The following is a 24830-nucleotide window of genomic DNA, read 5'->3' as shown; positions in this document are numbered from 1 at the left end:
GGTAAACCAACCTTGCATTCCACAAAATAAATCACAGTCCCAAATGCAAAACCTAAAATTATAAAAGTTCTGGAGGAAAACCTCTTTGACTTTAGGTGGGCAAAGTTTCCTAACTATAATAATAGCAAAGCATAAAACAATTTTAAAAAATTGGTAAGTAGGACTTCAATTTAATTCAATTAAAAATTTCCACTCTTCAAAAGATGCTAAGAAAATGAAAAGACAAGCCACAGACTGGAAGAAAATAATTGCAAAGCATATATCTGACAAAAAGACTTGTATCTAGAACATAATTTTAAAAACGCTCAAAGCTCAATAATAAGGAAACAAAAAACCCAATTAAAAATTGGGCAAAAAACTTGAACACTTTTTTCAAAGTAGATATATTGATGGTAATAAGCACAAGAAAAGGTGCTCAACAGCTTTAGTCATTACAGAAATGCAAATTAAAACTATGAGATAGCCACCACACACAGCTGACCCTTGAACAACACTGGGGTTAGAGGTGGACCCCCCCCCACCTCCTGCAGTCAAAAATCCATGTATAACTTTACAGTTGGTCCTCTGTATCCACAGATGCAGAACCGTTTATCATGTAGTACAGTAGTATGTATTTATTGAAAAAAATGTGCATATAAGTGGACTTGTGGAGTTTAAATCGGTTTTGTTCAAGGGTTAACTATACAAACCTATTACAATGACTTATATGAAAGGCTGATTAAAGATGTTGGCAAGGATGTAAAACAACCTGGAACTTTCATACACTGCTGGTGGAATGTAAGATAGTATAATCACATTATGTCAGTTTCTTAAAAAAGTAAACATACACCCACCACAAGATTCAGCTACTCCACTCATAAGTATTTATCCAAGAGAAATTAAAGCATAGAAATTAAAGCATATGTCTAAATACAAAGACTTCAATACAAATATTCATAGCATCTTTATTTATAATAGCCAAAACCCAGAAACACCCCAAATTTTTAGTAACAGATGAATGGTTAAACAAACTATGTAACAAATTGTGCTAGAACAACTGGATTTCTCATGTATAAAACCAAATGCTTTGAATCAACAGTTTACATAAAGTTAAGGAATTCTTGCTATGAACACAGCTTTTGGAAGATCCAGTAGTTTCCAGTACAATTTTCATATATTTTTTAAGGCTGTATCATTACTCCTATGTGGTTGTCTGTGCCACATTATTCTGCTTCTATGTATCAATTCATCATGCTGTTTTGAAAGAAATTTCTGCCCATAATGTAGTACACAGTAATGAGTTTTATTTTCCCCTTCTAATTGTATACAATCTCCTAGGAAGGATATTCGTAAGAGCTTAGAGAAAACAACATGATGTATTATGAAGAATATGGGCTTTAATTCAGATCCAAGGTATTGTCACAGTAAAGTTAGGCAACTTGTTTTTTTTATACTTTTCTTAAATTATGTTGGTCACCATTCAGGTGTATAAAATGCACAGAATACCATCAGTTACATTTATTAGGGGAAATTAAATGAGATGATATATAAAAGCTCTTAGTCAAATAAAGTAGATTCTCAACAAACGTTAGTTCCATGCCACCAATACCATCATCACCCTCAATCCACAGACTCACAATTTGGCTTCATTTCCACACACAGTAAAAATGTGATTTTGATTAATTTGGACCATTTATATCTATAGCCATTTCAACATTTCTTGCTTTTTTTCATTTTTACCTTTTTCATTGGCATGCAAAAACTACAAATGGGAACTGAAGGAGATATTATTCAGAACACATTCAGAACACTACAGTATAATGACATAGGTCTGTACAAAATATGATATTCTAAGATATTTTTAAATTTTTACATTATAAAATACTTCTAATTTGTGGGTCAGATAGGATGCGCAAAATGATGCTAAACAGTCACCTAGGTACAGATTAACATGTATGTTATATTGCCCTGTAATATTCTGGCATATTGAAAGGTTAAAACACTATTTACTAAACTTTAAATGCCGACAGGCTTCCTATCACTTCTGTATAGTGTGATGAGATCTTTATAAAGTGACATTTAATGTAAGCTGTGTTCTACTTTATATACAATAACACTTGATTGAAAAGGTAAGGCTGTTAATATCAAGGGCTTTAATAAGTCTTGTTAACTCTATGCCTAAAGACAAATGCTTTACATCAAGGGTATATTTGGTCCTGTGTGATGAAGAGAGAACATTTTTTCCTCTATAATGCTGTATCAACTCTAAATATATAAACAATGTGTGTATATAAAGGAGTATTCTAAGGTTAAATTTTAAAATGCCATAAAATACACACACACAAAAATCTGATTATATATTTTATAAATGCTAAGAAGTTTTCCAAAAGTAAGGTATTACAAAATGATAATTTTTAACACCTATTAGGTTATATGTGAAATTTGTTGATTACGAAAAACCTGATTCTTTTTCTAGAATTCAGTACTTCTAAAGAATCAATGTGCAACTCTCAAATATTTTCAGTAAAGAAAGCTTAATTGTAAACACTGAGCTTTTCCAAGGTAGATGACTATTACAAAGTTCACTAGAAAATCAATATAGCATTTTAGTTGGAATTTGCTCATTAAACACCCACAGCTCTAATGCAAATTATGATGGAATGAATAAAGCAAATACATATGCTTCTTTCTTTTTATTAAATGTAAAATCTACTGTTAATTGCATCTCGTATGTCACACAAACTTTTCTCCTTAACTATTAAATAGAAGCTTTAACAAAAGTCATTAGAGATTCTCTTTCTTTGACTTGAATAAATTTCAATATTTGTTCAGTAAAGGTTCACAGTAGTTAAATTACATTAACAAATATTATTAGCTACTATGTAAGCCAACCCAGTAAAATACTTGTATTGTAGGTAGAACAAATCATTGGGTGTTTACAATAATATTTGGATATCTCCATTTTTAAACACGGTTATCAAATATCCTATAATTCTTAGTCAAATGAGAAAGATTCAGAGAGGATCACCCCCACCCCCCACCCACAAATACTCAAATTTGTTTAGTAAGCTAATTGTTTTCTAATATAGGCAAAAGTAAATATGAAGAAGCTGAACCATACTAAGTATGAGTTTATTGAATCAAGACAGAGTACATATTTCCTTAGTAGAACCCAAGTCTATTGACAAGCCCATATTCTACACTTCTCAAACTACTTTTAAAATACGGTAGCAGTGAGACAGTATATTGGAAAACATTCTAGTTTAAACACTGAATCATGATTCTCTAAATAACATAATTTGGAGGACAGACATTTCCCAGGAAAAAGAATCCATTTAACATCTTCAAGGTAGTTATGTAAACAGAAAAGGCTGAACTAAGGAGAGGGAAGAAGAAATCATTAGGATTTGAATTTGAAACATGTAAAATAATCACTGATTACAATTCAGCTTCCAAAATTCTACGCAACAAATATAGATAATAGTACGGTAAAAGACTTTATTATATATATAAGAATTTCAGATTGTCTGAGCATTTACTATTATTGCTTTACATGATGTGAAATGAATTCCTTGCGAACATAACATTTAGTGTTTTACAAAACTACCACATATATATTCCAGAACCACAAACATTATGCTATGTCTTAATTTCCTTAAAATTTATAATTTCTCTTTCTTGGCATAAATTGTTTATTATAAATTTAAACACAGATGGTAAATGCCACACACCAGTAGAGAATTAACCAACCTATTCCAAGTAGTTTGATGGTTCTACTCTTGGCATTATATTGCTGGATTCAACTTATTTCTTCAGAACTTCTTTTACAAGCCAGAATATTGTATTTCTAAAACTGGATTTGAATGTTCACCATTTTACATGATTATTCTGTAAATAACCTTTTCTGATTAAAAATACAGGCTCGTAAAAATGTGGGGACAGAAATGTTTTGCATAGTTTTGTAACTTCCTGTGCATAATTAAAATAAACAGGATGTGTTCTGATATTCTTCAGTATTCAAAATTATAATATAGAATATAATTTAATCATTTGGACATGACATATTTGATTGAACTAAGATGCTTCTAAAATCAGATTTAACACTGTTTCCAATTATTCGCTATATAAACGACACTGTAATGAACATCTTTGTACACAAATCTTTATGTATATACACAGGTAATTACTAAGGAAAATTCCTAGAAGTATGATTATTACATTAAAAAAGTTTTTTAAGCTCTTTACATGTTTTAAAATTTTCCTCTGTAAAGCTGCTACAAATTTATACTTACCAAGAGTATAGAAATTGCTAAAGCTTGATTAGAAAATTATACAAAATTGTGACTTTAAGTAGCAAAAATATAAAACTGTAACTTTTTGGCAAAACTTGCAATCATTATATACGTATCTTGAGTACAGATAACTATATAAGAACATATATAAGACTATATAAGAACACTTTCTAAAAATGTGCTTTTTACATTCATACCTTTAATATATCTGATATTAGAGCTATAATTTTTTTACATGTTTATTGGAGTATAATTGCTTTACAATGTTGTGTTACTTTCTGCTGTAAAACAAAGTGAATCAGCTATATGTACACATATATACCCATACCCCCTCCCTCTTGTGTTTCCCTTCCACCCTCCCTATCCCACCCCTCTAGGTGGTCACAAAGCACCGAGCTGATCTCCCTGTGCTATGTGGCTGCTTCCCACTAGCTATCTATTTTACATTTGGTAGTGTATATATGACAATGCTACTCTCTCACTTCATCCCAGCTTACCCTTCCCCCTCCCTGTGTTCTCAGGTCCATTCTCTACGTCTGCGTCTTTATTCCTCTCCTGCCCCTAGGTTCTTCAGAACCTTTTTTTTTTTTTTTAGATTCCATATATATGTGTTAGCATACGGTATTTTTTCTCTTTCTGACTGACTTCATTCCATATGACAGACTCTAGGTCCATCCACCTCACTACAAGTAACTCAATTTCCTTTCATGGCTGAGTAATATTCTACTGTATATATGTGCCAAATCTTCTTTATCCATTCATCTGTTGATGGACACTTAGGTTGCTTCCATGTCCTGGCTATTGTAAATAGTGCTGCAATGAACACTGTAGTACATGACTCTTTTTGAATCCTGGTTTTCTCAGGGTATATGCCCAGTAGTGGGATTGCTGGGTCTTATGGTAGTTCTATTTTTAGTTTTTTAAGGAACCTCCATATTGTTCTCCATAGTGGCTGTATCAATTTACATTCCCATTACATTCCCATGGGTTCCCTTTTCTCCACAACCTCTCCGGCATTTATTGCTTGTAGATTTTTTGATGATGGCCATTCTGACTGGTGTGAGGTGATACCTCATTGTAGTTTTGATTTGTATTTCTCTAATGATAGTGACGTTGAGCATCCTTTCACGTGTTTGTTGGCAATCTGTGTATCTTCTTTGGCGGAATGTCTATTTAGGTCTTCTGCCCATTTTTGGATTGGGTTGTTTTTTTGATATTGAGCTGCATGAGCTGCTTGTAAATTTTGGAGATTAATCCTTTGTCAGTTGCTTCATTCGCAAATATTTTTTCCCACTCTGAGGGTTGTCTTTCTTTTCGTCTTTTTTATGGTTTTTTTTGCTGTGCAAAAGCTTTTAAGTTTCATTAGGTCCCATTTGTTTATTTTTGTTTTTATTTCCATTACTCTAGGAGGTGGGTCAAAAAGGATCTTGGTGTGACTTATGTCATAGAGTGTTCTGCCTATGTTTTCCTCTAAGAGTTTGATAGTGTCTGGCCTTACATTTAGGTCTTTAATCCATTTGGGTTTATTTTTGTGTATGGTGCTAGGGAGTGTTCTAATTTCATTCTTTTACATGTAGCTGTCCAGTTTTCCCAGCACCACTTATTGAAGAGGTTGTCTTTTCTCCACTGTATATTCTTGCCTCCTTTATCAAAGATAAGGTGACCATACGTGTGTGGGTTCATCTCTGGGCTTTCTATCCTGTTCTATTGATCTATATTTCTGTTTTTGTGCCAGTACCATGCAGTCTTGATTACTGTAGCTTTGTGGTATAGTCTGAAGTCTGGGAGCCTGATTCCTCCAGCTCCATTTTTCGTTCTCAAGATTGCTTTGGCTATTCAGGGTGTTTTGTGTTTCCATACAGATTGTGAAATTTTTTGTTCTAGTTCTGTGAAAAATGCCATTGGTAGTTTGATAGGGATTGCATTGAATCTGCAGATTGCTTTGGGTAGTAGAGTCATTTTCACAATGTTGATTCTTCCCATCCAAGAACATGGTATATCTCTCCACCTGTTTGTATCATCTTCCATTCCTTTCATCAGTGTCTTAGTTTTCTGCATACAGGTCTTTTGTCTCCTTAGGTAGGTTTATTCCTAGGTATTTTATTCTTTTTGTTTCAGTGGTAAATGGGAGTGTTTCCTTAATTTCACGTTCAAATTTTTCATCATTATTGTATAGGAATGCAAGAGATTTCTGTGCATTAATTTTGTATCCTGCTACTTTACCAAATTCATTTAGAGCTACAATTTTTAATATAAAAGAGATAAGCTTATCCCTGAAGTGTTAAAATCAGTATCAATAATTTTATGCACTTTTGAAATACACTATTAAGGGGGTATTTAACTTATTTTCTGCACAGTTTCTACTTTAAATTTTAACAGATACCAATATGAAAATTCTGTGAAATATAACTGCTACCTAAACTTTTTCCAAGATCATTTCCTCTTTAGAATTGGTTATTGTTATGTATAATGGTTTCTCTCTTTTCCTCTGTGAGACAGACTGAAGCAATGGGAAGACTATAAGCCTTGGAATCAGATGCACTAAGGTTCAAGTCACAGTCTTGACACTTAGTACCGACCATGTGCCTTTGGGCAAGTTACTTATAAGTCTCTCCAGGTTTACTTCCTCCCATGTAAGATGTAAATATTAACTAATTTACCAGATTATTTTAAGGATTAGAGACAATGTATAGAGGCACCTAGGATATAACTGGTACTCAGTGAATTGTAGCTAATATTAATATTTGATTATTTTTATCTTTATGAAATTCTTAAATCTTTGATGTCAGAAGTCATGAAAAGGTTTATGTTCTGTTTAGCTTTTAATTTAAATTCATAGTTCACTGCTAATAGATTTTAAAAGGGAAATAAACAGAAAAGTGAAACAAAAATGTTTGAAACGAAGGATTGGATGATGAGAAAAATTACCATTGAGATATATATATTTATTAGCATTTATTACATTTTACTTAAACGTGAATCTGAAATAAAAGAAATGGGATGCACAGAATTTGGGTTTTAACTAATATATACCTATGATAAACCACGTAGACTGTTACAACAGCATTTCCTTTGCTTCCCTGTTAGTTTTTACATAATGTGAATACTATCATTATAATGTGATCTCATGTTACAAAATTGGCCATACTCTACCTGTAAGCATTATTTGACCTGGCACTCATTATAATTTTCATACTCATAGGATTCTACAGCCAAAGATAATAATATAATCAGCATTCTACCTATCAACATTCCTAACTGCTGTATTTCACAGAGATGGGACTTTTTGTTTTTATCTGAAATGACTAGCTATATTCTTGAAGTCCTTTTTACTTCCAAATTAAAAAAATATAGATAGATAGATAGATACATGTAATGCTCCGTTATATTAATACTGTTACACCATTTAAGTGTTAAAGACTAACATATTTTATTAATGCCCATTTATATACAGAAAAATGGGATTCCATTGTGCATTATTTCTTAAAAGCAAGTATTATGATATTTTCTGTTCTTCTGATATATAGAACTAACTGACTCTTGTTCTTCTTAATCATTATATGGTCAGCATCATTTGAGATATGATATATGGTAACAGATAATTTTTTTTACAAGAGAACAATATAAACATTTTCTATTACACAACAATTTTTATTTTTCCATGTTAATTAGTTGGGATGTCTTAATATATTTGCTGTAACAGTAGATTACATACCTATGCTTTTAACATTTACATGTTAACCTGAATAGAAAAACTTAAGTTATACTTTTCAGGGATTCTATGTTCTGATGCTTTGGACAATAACATTAAACTCATCTCGTCTCTACCAAAAATAAAAGAACATTCTCTGTAAGAAGAAGGGCTTAACAATATTTTTTTAATTTACAGGTCAGTCTAAATATGGGTGCCCAGGGAAGAATCTATGTTTAAAGAGAAAAAGCAGATTAAACGTTTGCAGAATCAGTACAGTATGCTAACTAAGCAAATTATGTAACCACTGAATTATATGTAAAATGTAACTAAGATAAATAGATAGATAGATAGATAGATAGATTGATTTATATAAATATAAGACTTAAAGAACTAAGGAGTCCTTTTGACTAAAACCCAATATTGGCCTTATTTCAGTTTAATTGGAAGAGGATCTCAAATTCATCTTCTCCATGAGATATCAGGAATGTGGATTTCTCTCTGTACCAAAGGTTAATAAGAAATGTGTCTGCAAAAGTCAAACAGCATTAAATACCAAAATCTGATTATTATTCTACAGGAGTTGTTCTGTCATTCATAATCTCTCCATGCTCCAAGCTTCCAAGCTAATCTTTAATGGATGACATGCAAGAAAGAAAAATAACTAACATATAGAGCAGAGACTCTAAAGTGAGCATTTAAGAAATAGAAATATAAGGTTTTAAAGAAATATAAATATTTTAAATATCATAAAACATAAAAACTATTTAAATAAATACTCTTGTGTAAAAATTTACACATCTGTATACTGTAAATGCAATAGATTAATAAAAATTAAGAGACTTTAAACACTAGACAATGCCCACTGAGACTGTTTCAGAAAAATGAAAGGCTTAATTAAACAAATTATTTTTAAAAGTTATAACCACGTCACTCACCTAAGAGTGATTAAATTAAATGGATTCAGATCAGGTCATACAATACTATCTCTCACTGTCAAACTTAATTTAAATAAAAGAATTTTTGAAGTATTTATGGTTTAATCATTTTATTTAGATGAGAAAAGACATTTACCTAAAGGACAGAGACAATGTGTCAGTTGTGCTTCTCTAAAACATGCCCTAGTATTTGAAAGTCATACATGCCAATAATTTACAAATCATATTATCCACATATATAAGTTAATGAGTTAAAACATAATAAGACCTACTTATCAAATTCCTTTCTTTTCTTTTTTGTAGAGATGTAAAATTTTTTTTCATATTTTCAAACTTTCTAAATACGGTTAATTCTGAAAGTCAAGGAAAACTAAAACCTGTGTGGATAAGATGAAGTAAATAAAAAATATTTTTAACAAGGAGTACATATCAATTATTTGTGAAACAAAACCATATATAAGTAGCTATGAGATCGTTATTTATGTTAGTTACACTTTGATATGCCCCCATTAGATCAAGAAGTCTTGAGAAAACACGATGGTGACATCATCACCTTATCATCATAATTACCATTTATTGAGTGCTTTCTAATGGGTTAAGTACTTCACAAACATTATCTCACTTAAACGTCACCAAACTATAAGGTAGGTTTTAACCAAATCTTAGTGAGGCTGTCACTTGCACATGATAAGCAGTAGAAAGATTAGAACAAAGGTCTGAATCCAAAGTCTAAGCATTTAACCACTATCTACTACAATGGCGTATTATGAATGAGAAGTGACTGCAAACAAAAAGACATGTTTGAAATACCAAATCTGTTTTATTTGCTGATGCATATTCAGTTCCTAGCACAGTGCCTAGTACATAAAAACCCCTCAATAAATATTTCTGTAATTTTTAAAGAAGTTAGCATAGTCCCTATTAAGCATCTAATAAAAACAGTATCAATGGTGGTAGTGATGATGATGATGGTGATGTCAAACAAGTAGGGGAAGGTAAAAAGGTCAACCATTTGAGATTTTATCATGACGTAGGACACAACGGAGTTTCCAACTCTCATGAGATCACATTATAATGATAGTATTCACATTATGTAAAACTAACAGGGAAGCTGTTGTAACAGTCTACACGAAGGTTTATCATAGGTATATATTAGATTAAAACCCAAATTCTGTGCATCCCATTTCTTTTATTTCAGATTCATGTTTAAGTAAAATGTAATAAATGCTAATAAATATATATATCTCAATGGTAATTTTTCTCATCATCCAATCCTTCGTTTCAAACATTTTTGTTTCACTTTTCTGTTTATTTCCCTTTTAATATCTATTAACAGTGAACTATGAATTTAAATTAAAAGCTAAACAGAACAAAAATTTTTTCATGACTTCTGACATTATCAAAGATTTAAGAATTTCATAAAGATAAAAATAATCAAATATTAATATTAGCTATAATTCACTGAGTACAGTTATATCCTAGGTGCCTCTATACATTGTCTCTAATCCTTAAAATAATCTGGTAAATTAGTTAATATTTACATCTTACATGGGAGGAAGTAAACCTGGAGAGGCTAATAAGTAACTTGCCCAAAGGCACATGGTCGGTATTAAGTGTCAAGACTGACCTGAACCTTAGTGCATCTGATTCCAAGGCTTATAGTCTTCCCATTGCTTCAACCTGTCTCACAAAGTACTAGGAACATTTTGTTTTATGCGGTTTTGATTATACAAGATTCTTATTCTTATAAATTATACAATCAGCTGGGGAGACAAGTTGGACTAACATATACATAAGTTACATAATAAAGACATAAAAGTAAAAAAGGGAGAAATCTGAAGGACAAGAAAAGTGGCACAGGTAAAATGGTAAGATTTGATCAAAGCCATTACATGGATTTCACAAGATGTTGGTTTATGTAATCTTTACATGTCAAACCTATCACAGGAATTATTTTAAGATTAGTGAGCAAGTAACTTAAAAAAAATCACATCTTTTAAAAGTAACATTACTTTTTCTAATACTAAGTCACTGCAGAAAACCTGAAAAGGCAGAAAAAATCCTGTTAATTGAAGCATTTATACACCCATTAACACTATCAAAATTTGACTCTCATTTTATATTATATACATGTGTATATAGTTTTTTAACAAAAATTATCAATACAGCTTCCCCCTACTTCTTTCACTTAACTTTAATTCATAAAGTTTTTTTCATATCATTAAATATTCTTTAAAAACGTTTTTAAATTACTGCACAATGTCTCATACCATAAAGATACCTGAATTTATTTAACCATTGCCTTATTATTCGATTGATTCTAATTCTATTGCTATCATAACTAATACTGATATGAATATTCTTATATATATATATAAATCTTTACATTTAATATACTCAAAGAAAATGGCTATTTCCTTAGAATACCTCATATTTTAATTAACATTTTATTTGAAAAACCTATAGACATACATTTTGTATCCTATTTGCAATTTCCAATGTTCAGATGTTTTAGCATGTATTTCTTTTAATGTGGAATATTTTGATTTTTAAAACATTTTATATTCTGCTTAAGTATACTATAATACTTCTATGTGTATGCACATTTGTAATATAGTTTAGCAAATATTTTTATTTTGAATATAAAAATGAGCAGTGATAGAAACAAATATCCATGCTTGTGTGGATTCTTTGTTCTTTCATATGACTAAATAAAACATTTATCACATGTACTCATAGTATCATAATATTCCTCTTTCTATGAGGGTAGTAACATACTTTTTTTTGTTATTGTGTTTAGCTTTTTTATTGCACTTACTACTGATCAGGTAGGAGATAAGCTTTTTCAAGATTAGCTTTTCTTTTTTAAGATAAACTTTAAAAAAATTCATGTATAATGAGAAAACATGAAAAAGTTCAAGAGTTACCAAGAGTCAGTTGATAAATTTCCTGTAGTTTCAAACCAATGGATTTCTTAAACAATTCAGTTTTTTTCTTTTGACATATTATAATAATAATTCTAAGGTTAAAAGTAAAATATCTTCAAGTTTTTTAATAAGATAGAACTAAAACATTAAAAAGTAAAGATACATTTTGAAAATTTATACTTTAAAAAACTTAGGGGATTTAAATTTTGAGTCATTTTTTTCTTTTTTTAAAATTTATTTATTTTTGGCTGCATTGAATCTTCGTTGCTGCACACAGGCTTTCTCTAGCTGCGGCGAGTGGGGCCTACTCTTCGTTGCGGTGCGCAGGCTTCTCATTGTGGTGGCTTCTCTTGTTGTGAAGCACAGGCTCTAGGCATGCGGGCTTCAGTAGCTGTGGCACATGGGCTCAGTAGTTGTGGCTCACGGGCTCTAGAGCGCAGGCTCAGTAGTTGTGGCGCATGGGCCTAGTTGCTCCACGGCATGTGGAATCTTCCCAGACCAGGGCTCGAACCCGTGTCCCCTGCATTGGCAGGTGGATTCTTAACCACTGCACCACCAGGGAAGTCTTTGAGCCATTTTTATAACTAAATGGTTGGACATGTTTCTTTAGGATTGCTTAGCTCCAGACAAACTATATAGCACTACTATTTTCATCAATTTAGGAAGCTATAAAAATATTCTAAACATCTTTCAAACATTCAACATCTATTGAAATAGTATTTTGTCATTAATGAGAAGAATTTGATGTTAACAAGAATCATAAAGCAATCAAATTCTTTCCATTTTATGCATGTGTGATTCATACTGTTTAGTAATAGGGAACCCTTAAATATATACCAATAAATAAATATGTAAATTATATGATTAGCTATATTACACAAAAGTTTAAAGAGTAAATATTAATGCTTAATGTTCTTTTCCCTCCAAGAGATAAATGAGCTACGCAGATATATGAATTTATGATTTACAATAAATCACAATGGCCTAAATCTTATTAAATTACATCTGTTAAGACACATACAAAGTTAAATTATAATGCAAACATCTTAAAACAAATGTACTTCTTGTAATACCATTCCAGCAATTAGTATACATAATTGATTATAAAAAGCCAAGAAACTTCTAAATTGTTCTAAATTTATATTTGAATTATTCATTTCTAACATACTGTTAATTTTCTTTAAAATATATTACTCTCATATTTTCCCACTAAAAAAGAAACAAAAAATTCATAGTAGTTTAACATAACAGAAAAACAACCATCTGGTATTTGGCTGGAGTATTTATTTATGATCATCTTAGTCATATTTTCATGGTGATGTTCCACTTTGCACAGTAATATTTTGAAGACAGACAGTATCTGTTAATCATGTCTCTGACCTAAAACAGCAGAATTCTTTCATATGCAACCAGGTTAAGTGGTTTATTATTTTTTTTAATTTTTTATGTATGTATGTATGTATGTATGGCTGCATTGGGTCTTCCTTGCTGCATGTGGGCTATCTCTGGTTGAGGTGAGTGGGGGCTACTCTTCATTGGTGTGCATGGGCTTCTCATTGCAGTGGCTTCTCTTGTTGGGGAGCACAGGCTTCAGTGGCTGTGGCACACAGGCTTCAGTAGTTGTGGCTCGTGGGCTCAGTAGTTGTGGCTCGCGGGCTCTAGAGCACAGGCTCAGTAGTTGTGGCGCATAGGCTTAGTTGCTCCGAGGAATGTGGGATCCTCCTGGACCAGGGCTTGAACCAGTGTCCTCTGCATTGGCAGATGGATTTTTAACCATTGTGCCACCAGCGAAGTCCCAGGTTAAGTGATTTATAAAGTATGATTATAACTTCAAACTAATCACAAAATACAATTACTTTTTAAAAGCATTCCAATTGATATAAAAATGTTAAAATAAGGGATCTATAAAATGCCTCTGAATACTAATTTCTACTATTCTATGAAATGTCTCTTTTCTTAACACACTAAAACAGTGTGAGGAAGAGAGTCACAGGGATAATATATAAACTGTAGAGAGAGAGAGACAGAGTCCATCAGAGACAACTGAGAATCACCTGATCATATCTGTAACACATCACAGATACATTTAAAAAATTTTCTCCTTGCCATGACCTGTGAGTGAAGATAGAATCCAAAACATATTTCAGGCATTCATTTATAATCTTAAACTCTGGCAACCTTTTACCAGAAAACATTATCTTCAGGGAAAGATCTTTTCAGGGCAAACTATCTTCATCACATCATCCACGTCATCAGATGAAAATTAATTAACTGCACAAAACAGATTTTTGAATCAAATGTAGGTTTTCACTGGCAATGAATATATGACTATCATCATACAAAGGAGAAGTATTTCCTCTCAACAAGCTAAAACAATAAGTGGTATGTGAACTGCTGGTTGAAAGGTAGAGGCACTGGTAATCATTATTTCCCCTTGTTTGTTCAGGCCCTTCCAACAAAACAAACAACCTTTTTGTGATTGGATTGACATGGTGTTAACAATGCATTTAATGCCCAAATCAGTATGAATACAGGTAAAGCTCTCACTAATACCAGTACCAGGATGTTAAAGCTACCTATTTTCTTAGCAGGCAAAAAAAAAAAAAGAAAGAAAGAAGACAGAGCTTTCCCTCCTTTGACAAATAAGCTAGTATGCTACTATTCACCAAGCCACATCAGATAATAACCTTGTGTATGATTTTGAATGCCATATGTTAATACTGATCTACTATACCTGCTGTTTTTTCAGCAATTTGAGCTTCTGTTGCTTTTTCTTGGAGTTCCAGTTTAAGCTTTAGTTTTCTCTGTTCTTTATCTTCTTTAGTCAGTTTTTCTTGAAGCTAAAACACATTGAAATAAACATAGATTCTTACTAATAAATTTCTTGCAGAAATATAATTAATCCTGAAGATAATTTTTGCTTTTCTCTAAACCCTTATAGAATAACTGTATTAACTTACTGAATACATAACTCCAGGGGGGAAAAAATTTAAGGTTTTAAGATATTTTATAAAATAATAATTACCTGAAATGACATAGAAATTATAAAAACATTTTAATATACACTTAATTTATGTGTGTTTATAGGCAAATGAAATTAAAGAAGGAACAACATTATTATTAAAAATAACTACTGCAGCAAAAAGCAATCTGATCCATTCTTTTGTCTTAAAGCAAAAGACTTGGAAGGGTCTATCATAATAAAATAATGGGTAGCACAAATTATAGCTTCTCTTAGTAATTCTAATATTTTGAAACAAAATTAAGATAATAATCTTAATATTTGATACAAATCTCCCTTTGAGAATGCTATGCCATCATATTCCATTTAAATTGGCATTGGCACCTGGCTCATAATTGGCATGTAATAAACAGCTGGTAAATGAAAATACAGAAAATATCTCAGGCTTTCATACAGGATCCCTCCAAATGTTTTCTTTTTAATTTCTCCCTCCGTTTATGTCATTTATGCTGTTGTCCATCAGACATGATCAACATTCTTAACATCACGCTTCAGTTTGATTAGGTCAAACAACGAGAATATTAGAATCAGAAAAGTATGTAGAGGTTAAAAAAAAAGAAGGCAAGCATAGAAAATGAACATTATTTAATAACATTATTTAAAGCTCAAAGGAATGTAACTAGAAAAAGAGTCAGAAAAGATAAAATATGACATGACAAATTGGATTGGACAAAATGTAGCAGTATAAGATAACACAAGGTAAATGACAATATTTCCAAGCCTTGCTACTTTAAAGTTTACATATATTGAGGTGAAATACAGGGCACAGATAATACTAAAAAAAAGAAAAAAAGGTTAAGAAAGTAACATGAAACCAATGAAGTAAAATTTGAATTTTTTAGGTACCACAGACCTATGAAAAAGGAAGTGATATTGCAAGCCACCAAGGCAGGAAACCAAAGAAATTGCTTTTCACAGCTCATGTCTCAACTCAATCATACCGTGAATGGCGTGGTATGGCAACAGCATAAAGCTACTGTTAAAGGATTAAAGTACACAATAAAACTGAATTATGATGAGTGACAAAGCAAACTTAGAAGGTCAACAGCTAAAAGTATACTGTACAATCATCAGACTTTCTATATTGTACCTTTTTATTGCTTGCTTTGAGAATGTCCAATTCTTTGAGAAGCAATGCTACTGTCTCCTCTTTATTTAAGTCTGAAGTAACTTGACAAGGAATCATACATTTGTAATGCAAATCATTATTTCTATGTTCCACAATGCTGTAATAAAGAAAACTATTAAAACAATATACATATAATTTCAACTATATAAGATCTATACATTTTACACTTCAAATGGGGGAAACATTTAATTTTAACAGTAAGTATGTAAAGTTACTTAATTTAAATTTTTTCTTGTTATGCACTGTTAAGAAAATACTATGGATGAAAAAGACTAAACATTGTAATTTCACAGAGGTGCTAATATACAATATATCACAGAGGTGCTAATATATCAATTTCACAGGGAGAGCTAAATCTGTGAAAAGCATTTAGTAATGTCTAGAGATTCATGGTTCAGTATACTTAAAGAATGCAGTTTTTTAGGGCTTGTGAATATTAATTCAATTTGTACTTCTTGTGAGGACTCTAGATACATTTCTTACTTTTCTGAAAATGGGAACAATAAATATTTTTTTCATTATAATTGACAGAATATCATATTTTCATTATTAAGTTTGTAACATTAAAAATGAAAACCTATTCCTGTAATATTTAAGCAAAAAAAAATTTTTACGATGTGTATGCTATTTGAGAACAATATTAACTTGTTAGCAAGTACTATAAAGGAAGGGAAGGGAAAAGAGATGACTTTAGCCTAATCTCTATTATTTATTTTTCCCATGTGGTTATAAAGTTTATCACCTCTTCATTCATCCCTACTCCCCAAAAATGTACTCCAAACTGCACTTTGATAAGAATATAACTGATTGTCAAGAAAGTGGAACATATTAACATATCTACTTCATTATATATTAATATTCATTAATATAGCTATTTCATAATTTTTAAGTAAATAGAAATAGCTATTCCTATGTAAAACTCCATTAAAAAGTATTCCATAAAATATGATTTTTGTCTGGACTGAAAACATAATATTTATATTTCAGTATAGTTATAAATTATATTAGTCATTGAGAATCTTTAAATTTAGCAGTATTTTCATAGTACATGACTAATTATCAAAGTGCTTTTCTCCCATAGGTAAAAGTCACAGGTGTCAAAATTCAAACCCCTTCATGAAATAGGTAGCTACATAAAGTGAATGGGTAGAAACTACAGAATGTAAAATAATAAGGAAGGTAAATGGGAGAGTAGACAACCCTTCTAAAAGCATTCAAATTCATTTAAATGAAGAATAGCGCTGACCAAAATCAAATCATATCTTTGGGCTTATTTTGTCTTGGAGCTGCCAGGTTATGGCTCTGATGAATAATATCCCATTTAATATCAACTTAACAGCTATTTCCAGATCCTTAATGAAAGGTCACTTAAAATAATATTCAACAAAACAATATAAAACCTCATGACCTTCATTCAAACTCATCTTGTGCTTTTTCACTCAGTGATTTAGACACATTATATCAATGTAATGAAAATAGTAGAAAACTCTAGTATTAGATTCCTCAAATTCTAATAAGTTAATGATATGTCAAATTTAGGCCACATCAAAAAGAAGAAAGGGAGGGACAGAGAGAGGGAGGAAGGAAGGAAGAGTTCTCCCGGTTCTTACTTTCTAAATCTAAGGCTGCTAGCACTCACTTGGACTTTTCTGTAGTGCAGTAAGCTGTCTCATCACCTAGATGAGGACTGATGACTTGAAAATTCCTTGATCTCTGCTCTGGCAATTCTATGCCCTCATATGTAGCTTCATTAACTAATTCATTGGATTTCTGATGCATGCTTCCCTTAGAATTCACAGGCAGTTGCTCATCTGGCTGTGTACTTTTATTTCTCCCCGTGGTCTCCTGTTCAAGATAACCATGGGCTACGTCTGCATTTAAAACAAAACAAAAATATGAGATATGAAACACCATCATCACATATTAAATCAATCAAATGAATATTTTTGTGGAAATAAGAGCTCTCACAGCTTTAAACATGCACTTACTAACCTTACTCCTATTGTTATCAGACAAACATGTACAGGGTGATTTTGCCACAAATATTTCCATTTCCACAGTCAGTAGGCATTTAGGACAGTGGTTTACAACCTTAAGTGCACATCAGCTGAGGAGTTTTTAAAAATCCTCACGCTCAGGCCGCATCTTCTACTAATTAAATCAAAATCTCTGGGAGTGATCACATGATTCCAGTATACAATTAAGGGTGGGAACCACTGACTTAGAGGTTATTATTTTCTACATTAACTTTTCTTTCCTAGATTTTGAAAAATTGGATACAATAAGTTAACTGATTACAGTGAAATAATAATGTGCATGGAATTTGGGTATTGGACTGAGTTAAAATTCTGGCTTTGCCAAGCACATAACCTTGGGGAAATTACTTTACCCTTCCATACCTCAGATTCTGGTTTGCAAAATGGACACATAATAGTACTTACTTGAGTTGTTGTAAGGATTAACTGAATTAAGAATTAATGAATGCAAAGTGCCTGGCCTAGTGTTTGGCACATCAATAAATGTTAGCTATTATTTTTGTAATCATCATCATATAAAGATGGAAATAACATAGGGAGAATTATTTTTAACTTCCATTTTATCAGATATGTATTATACATTATATTTTGTAATGCCTGGCTATCTCATAAATATTAGTTATTTTAAGCGGTAACTAGTAAATAATAGCTATTTCAAAGGAAGAGTGTGTATCTGATGTTATAGTGAAATTCTGGGGAGAAAATGACACACAAGCAAGTACACAAAACAAACTTTTTTTTTTTTTTTTTTTTTTTGCGGTACGCGGGCCTCTCACTGCCGTGGCCTCTCCTGTTGCGGAGCACAGGCTCAGCAGCCATGGCTCACGGGTCCAGCCGCTCCGCGGCACATGGGATCCTCCCGGACCGGGGCACGAACCCGCGTCCCCTGCATCGGCAGGCGGACTCCCAACCATTGCGCCACCAGGGAAGACCAAAACAAGCTCTTTTAACCAGTAAATCAGATCAACAGGCACAAATACTGATTGTAACTAGGACTTTTATTATTTCCAACAGAAATAATTCTTCAACTTTTAAAAGCAGGTGAATCTCACCTACTTGTTGATGACGCCTTCTTTAACTTGCCAAACTTAAAACCCCTTTGAGGCAGAAGATGAGTAGTTTTAGAATAAAAACAAATGGGAAACATAAATAAGGTACTCATTCTTTAAGAAGAAATTCTTTGCTTACATATATGCTGAAATTAGGTAGAGCCAGTCATAAACTCCAAGTCCTGGACATTATCTTATTGGTGGCTGAATGCTAGATCAGAAACCATTCATTTTTGGTCAATTACTCTGTATTTCTCTGTGTTTGTGGGAATAAACTGGGAGAAAGTGCTATCGTAATTACATACTGTGATATATCTATGAAATTTCATTATATTTTGTTTTAAACTTTAACAAATATAGGTATCTGAAGATTATTTGTTGACATTTTGTTGACATTTGTTGACATTTCAAGACACTTAATTTGGGCTTCCCTGGTGGCGCAGTGGTTGAGAGTCCGCCTGCCGATGCAGGGGACACGGGTTCGTGCCCCGGTCCGGGAAGATCCCACATGCTGCGGAGTGGCTGGGCCCGTGAGCCATGGCCGCTGAGCCTGCGCGTCCAGAGCCTGTGCTCTGCAACGGGAGAGGCCACAACAGTGAGAGGCCTGCATACCGCAAAAAAAAAAAAAAAAAAAAAAGAGAACAGGAAGAATGAGTACAGAAGAGAAGAAATAGCTTTAGGAAAAACACAAAGACATTTGTTGTTCTGAAAGGACAAGATGCTATAGTTGAGGAGTGAAAACTTGTAAAATGAGTAACACTGTAAAGACAAATTCCAAGATGTGGTAGATCTGGGAATGTGTTGATTAAATAGATTGATGATGAAGGTACTTGGAGAGGAGGAAATCATCAAGGTATCAGGGTACAGGGAGTGCCATCTTTCAAGAAACTGAAGTCATTCAGAAAAATGGCAAGAAATGGAGAGGAGAAATGAAAGACAAAAGCAAAAGACTTCACTGACTGCATAAACATGCTAAAGAAGACAGAGCCAGATGAGAAAGCTGACTGATGTTAGTTAACAGTCATTTCTTTCTACCTTTTTACTTTGAAATAATTCCAGTCTTATAAAAAAGTTGCAAAAATAGTACAAAGAATTACTATACACCCTTCATCCAGATTCCTCAATGTTAACATTTTACCATGCTTGCTTTATTATTTATTTTCTACCTACACATACATAATTTTTTCTGAAACATTTGAGAGTAAGTTGCTGGCATGATACACTTCAACTTTTCAAGTCAAATTTTAACATACTGCTGTATCATATTTCATTTTACCAAATTTTCTTTATCTTATTCACAGCTCAACTTAAATTCAATTTCTGAGTTAGTACCTCCTCCAACCAAGAGAATACGATAGTATTTAGTTACTCTAACTCAGTCTTCAATTATTTTTCCTAAACTCTCCAGCCCCAGAAGGACTTTTATCAAGTGATAACAGAATGATGCCACTAAAAGCTTTAGTTGAGATGTTGTATTACCCCATCACTTGAAAGAAAATTGCATTAGAAATATACCAATAAAATGCAACAAAAAGTGAAGTTATAGGTCTGTTTCATACACTATTTGAATAGAAAGATAAGATAAATGTTTTAAAGAACAATTCACTTCTGATTCAAATTCATCTCTAAGCAGATGAAAGTTTAAACTAAAACTATTCTATTGATTGCTCTCTATCTCTCTCATATGGTTTGAAATGGAAACTCTATAACTTTCTTTAGTAATTTCAGTGTTGAATCAATGTCATTGTTAATTGTTCCATCATTATGACTAACAGAATTAATACTATTTAAATTCATTTCTACATAGGAACTTATAGAATAAGTTATTAATCTCTTCTTCATAATTCATAAGTCTATGAAATCTAACTTTCTTTTCTCAAATAACAGGAAATTTTTTATGACAATTATCAATCCCTTTATTTATTTGCTCTTCTGCAGGCACACTGCATTATTTGGACATAAGAATTTTAACCACTTCAAACCAAATATATTCCCCAATTTTTGCTATTATTATTTAATGCTATCACTGCCACGTAAACCTATCCTGTGACCATTTGAAAATGATGTTATGGAAGATTATTACTCACTATTCCTCAAATGCCACCTACTGCTGTTGTTAGAGACAGTTTATTCATCCGGGCAAAGTGGGTAAATTTAGTAAAGACTTTTTAGAATCCTAATACTTAATACATGTGCCTAGGCCAGCTGTATTATATGCTTTGAAAACCCTGTATCTCCCTAGTGACTTTCATACTGTTTCCAATGGATCATTTTCATGATCTAACAAAGTCTCCCTTTACTCCTGGAGGTATTACTATTGTCAACTATCCCAATGTTAGCGCTGCTACTAAATTCTCAGTTCCTTAGTCTAGAAAATTAACAGCATTATACTATTTCCTAACCTAGTAAAGAAAGCTTTAGGATCCCTTTTGAGTTCAGTTCTCCAGACAATTATACATTAATGCCAGTTAAATGGACTGAATTAATTGAATATACTCAGTTAAATTGATGCTACCCAAAAAATCATAACTCATGGCCAAAAATAATTGTTACTTCACAACTACTATATAGAAGTGAGGAGGTGGCTAGAATCAAATAGGGATTCTTAGAGGCTGGGGAATTTTGTTCTGTCTGGCTTTGTAAATAGTTTGTGACAACTGGTATCTGTGTAAATGGATTTGATGGTCCCCTGTGGGGTCAATACTGTTTACAGAGCTGTTTCTTCAGAGTGGTTGAGCTAGAATTGTCTCTAGGGATCCTACAGGGGTTACTCAGAATAGCAACATCTCAGGTACCTGAGAGCTCAGTGGCAGAAAAGAGAAAGAGGAATGGAGGTGCTATAGGCAGGTACATTCGAATAAATGGATCTCTCTCCTTCAGATGCAGGTGCTACTCAGGGGCACTTGTATCTAAAACGAACCATAAAGGAAGCAATTTGTTAATGTGCTCTCTGACACTTGCTAACATAATTGGTCACCACTTCTTTACACTCTATCTTTTCTTTTTTTGTAAAGGTTACTACTTATATCGTAGCATCTGATTTTATAAATATAAAAAGAACAAAAACCTCACGTTTACTGCTTCTTTTGTATATTGTCTATCACTACATTATGTAAAAACATCAAAATGATATGACACTTTTTGCTATTAAATAAGTGTAAATTTGATTTCATGATGGAAGTACTATAGTAGTCCCACATTTTAAACAAATGTCTTTTTTCCAATGGTTAAGAATTTTTCTAAACAAACATTAGTTTCAACACAGTATCAGCTAGTGGCTCCTAACCAATTCCTTAACTGAGTTACACGTAGATTATCTATCTGTATGTGTGTATAAATATTCGTTATTCCCTTTACTAAATATTTCCGACTATTTGCTTCCTTTATGTGTGTGGGGCGGTTAGTTTTCCACATAGATGCATATATGGGCTTTTCTCTCCCCAAACATAAAAGAAGGACATCAGAAACTTCTGCCATATCATAGTGGTTCCACTTAATATGAGTGAGTACAAGAGCAAAGTTTAGACCTTCCAAGTAGAATACTGGCGTATTTAGAGTTTCCAAGCAGAACCACAGTGCATGGGCTCTGAAGACTGACTGCAGAGTTTGAATTCTGGCTCTACCACAAAGCTGTATGACCTTTACCAAATTACTAAACCTCTCATCAATTTCCCTATCAGTAAAAAGCACATAATAAAAGCACCTACCTCAAAAGGTTATTATGAGCATTAAATTATTTAAATTATATAATCTCTTGGAAAAGTGTCAGTACAGAATACACACTAAATAAATGTTAGCTATTATTATTTGCAAGAATCTAATTAGCTAAAAGTAAAAGATTTTCTTATTAAAATGTATAAGAATAAAATACAGTAAGAAAAATTTTTCTTATTAAAAGAACAGAAGACATGAACATGGAAAATAAATAAAATGCTACTTTGTTCAATGAAAAACATACAAAAAAGAGAAAATACTTAAGGTTAAAATTTGTAGTTAATACATAATGGTTTAATAAAGTTTGTATAAGATTATAAAACTAATAAATTACAAAAGTAACAGAACTTCAAAATTCGAAATCCTGACATTAGAGAAAGATCCTGAAAGAAAATTCAACCGCATAGAAAGAAAATTAAGAGTACATTTCTGTAGATTCAATCCCATGGCAGGAAAATAAGAAATTTAAATAACATGTTTCTGTAACATAATTTGAACACTACCATATTGGCACATGATATTAGATATGATCAGGATCATAGCTAGTAGATCACAGGTACTTATCCTACAGAGATTCTAATTTAGGACTTACAATAAATTAGGTAACTTTTGGATCCTTGGCTTAAAATATGCAAACTTGTTACCTGGATACTGTATACTCTCTCAGGGGGTTTTCAATTTATTTTTCGGCTTGACCAGCCATAAGAAGAAGAAGCAAAAAAGTACTATAACTTTCATTTTCATTGTTCTGTATCCTCATTGCTCACATTTCAAGCATCCAAAACTACATGTGGCCATTGGCTGTTTCATTGAAAAGCACAGATACAGAGTTTTATGTGATTCTGATAAGGTGTATTATATATATTGAGGGGAAGTCAAAAACATGTGATGGGGGAAAGCCTGGATATAGCTATAAGATTTTGAAATAAGGCTTGATAAAGATTTGTTAACCTGGAAAATCATGAAACCTGTGAATGTCAATAATTTATTCATTTGGACATGAATTCAAAATAAACTATATCCTTTACATTCCCATACATGGTTGTATCTCTAAATAAACATGTCAAAAAGAACTGGTGAGGTTATTTCATCTGTGATTAAGACAATTCAAAGGCTTAGTGTACCATGTTACAAATTATCCACTGACTAGTCATAGAAATCACTTGACTGGAATTTTGTTATTTGTTTTATTATTTAAAAAAACTAAAGTGGTAGTACTACACCAAATTTTTATAAGTTTTTGTTTGTTTCAAGTCTGAAATAGTCATGAACACATCAATATTCATTCAACACACTTCTGTGCAAGAACTGTTCTACTGTAATGTTTCAGCTTCTAAATTTTAATGTCTTTCATCAAGTGAAGGCCATGAACACAGTATAATAGTGTAATTGCCTAAACCTTACACTGACTAACTTAAGAACATATTGCATAAATTAAAGCTTTGTAAAAATTATATCACCCCATTTAAACCACTACAAATATCATTTAAGCTAAAATGATTGTGAAAACTATCCGAAAATTAGGTTAACTAGCACAACAGTACTCTTTATTCTCTTTTTCCCCAGTGATATGAACTATTTGGCTACTTACTATATATTTCTAACCTTTTCAATTTTCCCGTTATAAGAATAATTTATATAAAGTAATTAAAAATATGAATCAACTAGGTAAGTCTTAAATTTCTACCACTTCAAGTAAAACAGGTTTCATAATTATATATTTTTTGTTTACTAAGTATGAACACATACTAATTATCTATGAATTCAACAATTCCATAAACGATTTATGGAAGATAACTTTTCCAATAACAATTGTAAAGAGAGGAAAAAAAACCTATTTCTTTATATGTGCCTTTCATTTTACTTAAGAACATTTTTAGATTTGGAAAACAAAACAGAAGAATCACCAGTCAGATACCAAGTAGAAATCACGGAAACACAATGTTAGTTCTAATGGATAGATGATTGTATTTGGTCTTTTGAAACTTTGAAGTATAGGTAAGTCTTGATCACACAAATTAATAAATCCTAAAGCTGGAGTTAACAATAACCA

At 32.1% G+C, this 24830-nt stretch overlaps 1 protein-coding gene across 1 annotated transcript in view; it reads right to left on the bottom strand.

Moving 5' to 3' along the window:
* Positions 1 to 24830, bottom strand: part of MIPOL1 (mirror-image polydactyly 1) — a gene marked incomplete at its 5' end in the record, with an annotated part of 262383 nt that overhangs the window by 223061 nt on the left and 14492 nt on the right. The window contains 3 exons of the mRNA XM_079699165.1: positions 14562 to 14667; positions 15940 to 16075; positions 17618 to 17843. Of these exons, the coding sequence (XP_079555291.1) occupies positions 14562 to 14667; positions 15940 to 16075; positions 17618 to 17843 (468 nt within the window). The remainder of the gene's footprint in view (positions 1 to 14561; positions 14668 to 15939; positions 16076 to 17617; positions 17844 to 24830) is intronic.

This window comes from Hyperoodon ampullatus (genome assembly GCF_949752795.1).
Source record: "Hyperoodon ampullatus genome assembly, chromosome: 3".
In the NCBI taxonomy this organism is placed as follows: domain Eukaryota; kingdom Metazoa; phylum Chordata; class Mammalia; order Artiodactyla; family Ziphiidae; genus Hyperoodon; species Hyperoodon ampullatus.
Note: the sequence above shows the minus strand (reverse complement) of the source record. Positions and strands in the feature narration are given on the sequence as shown.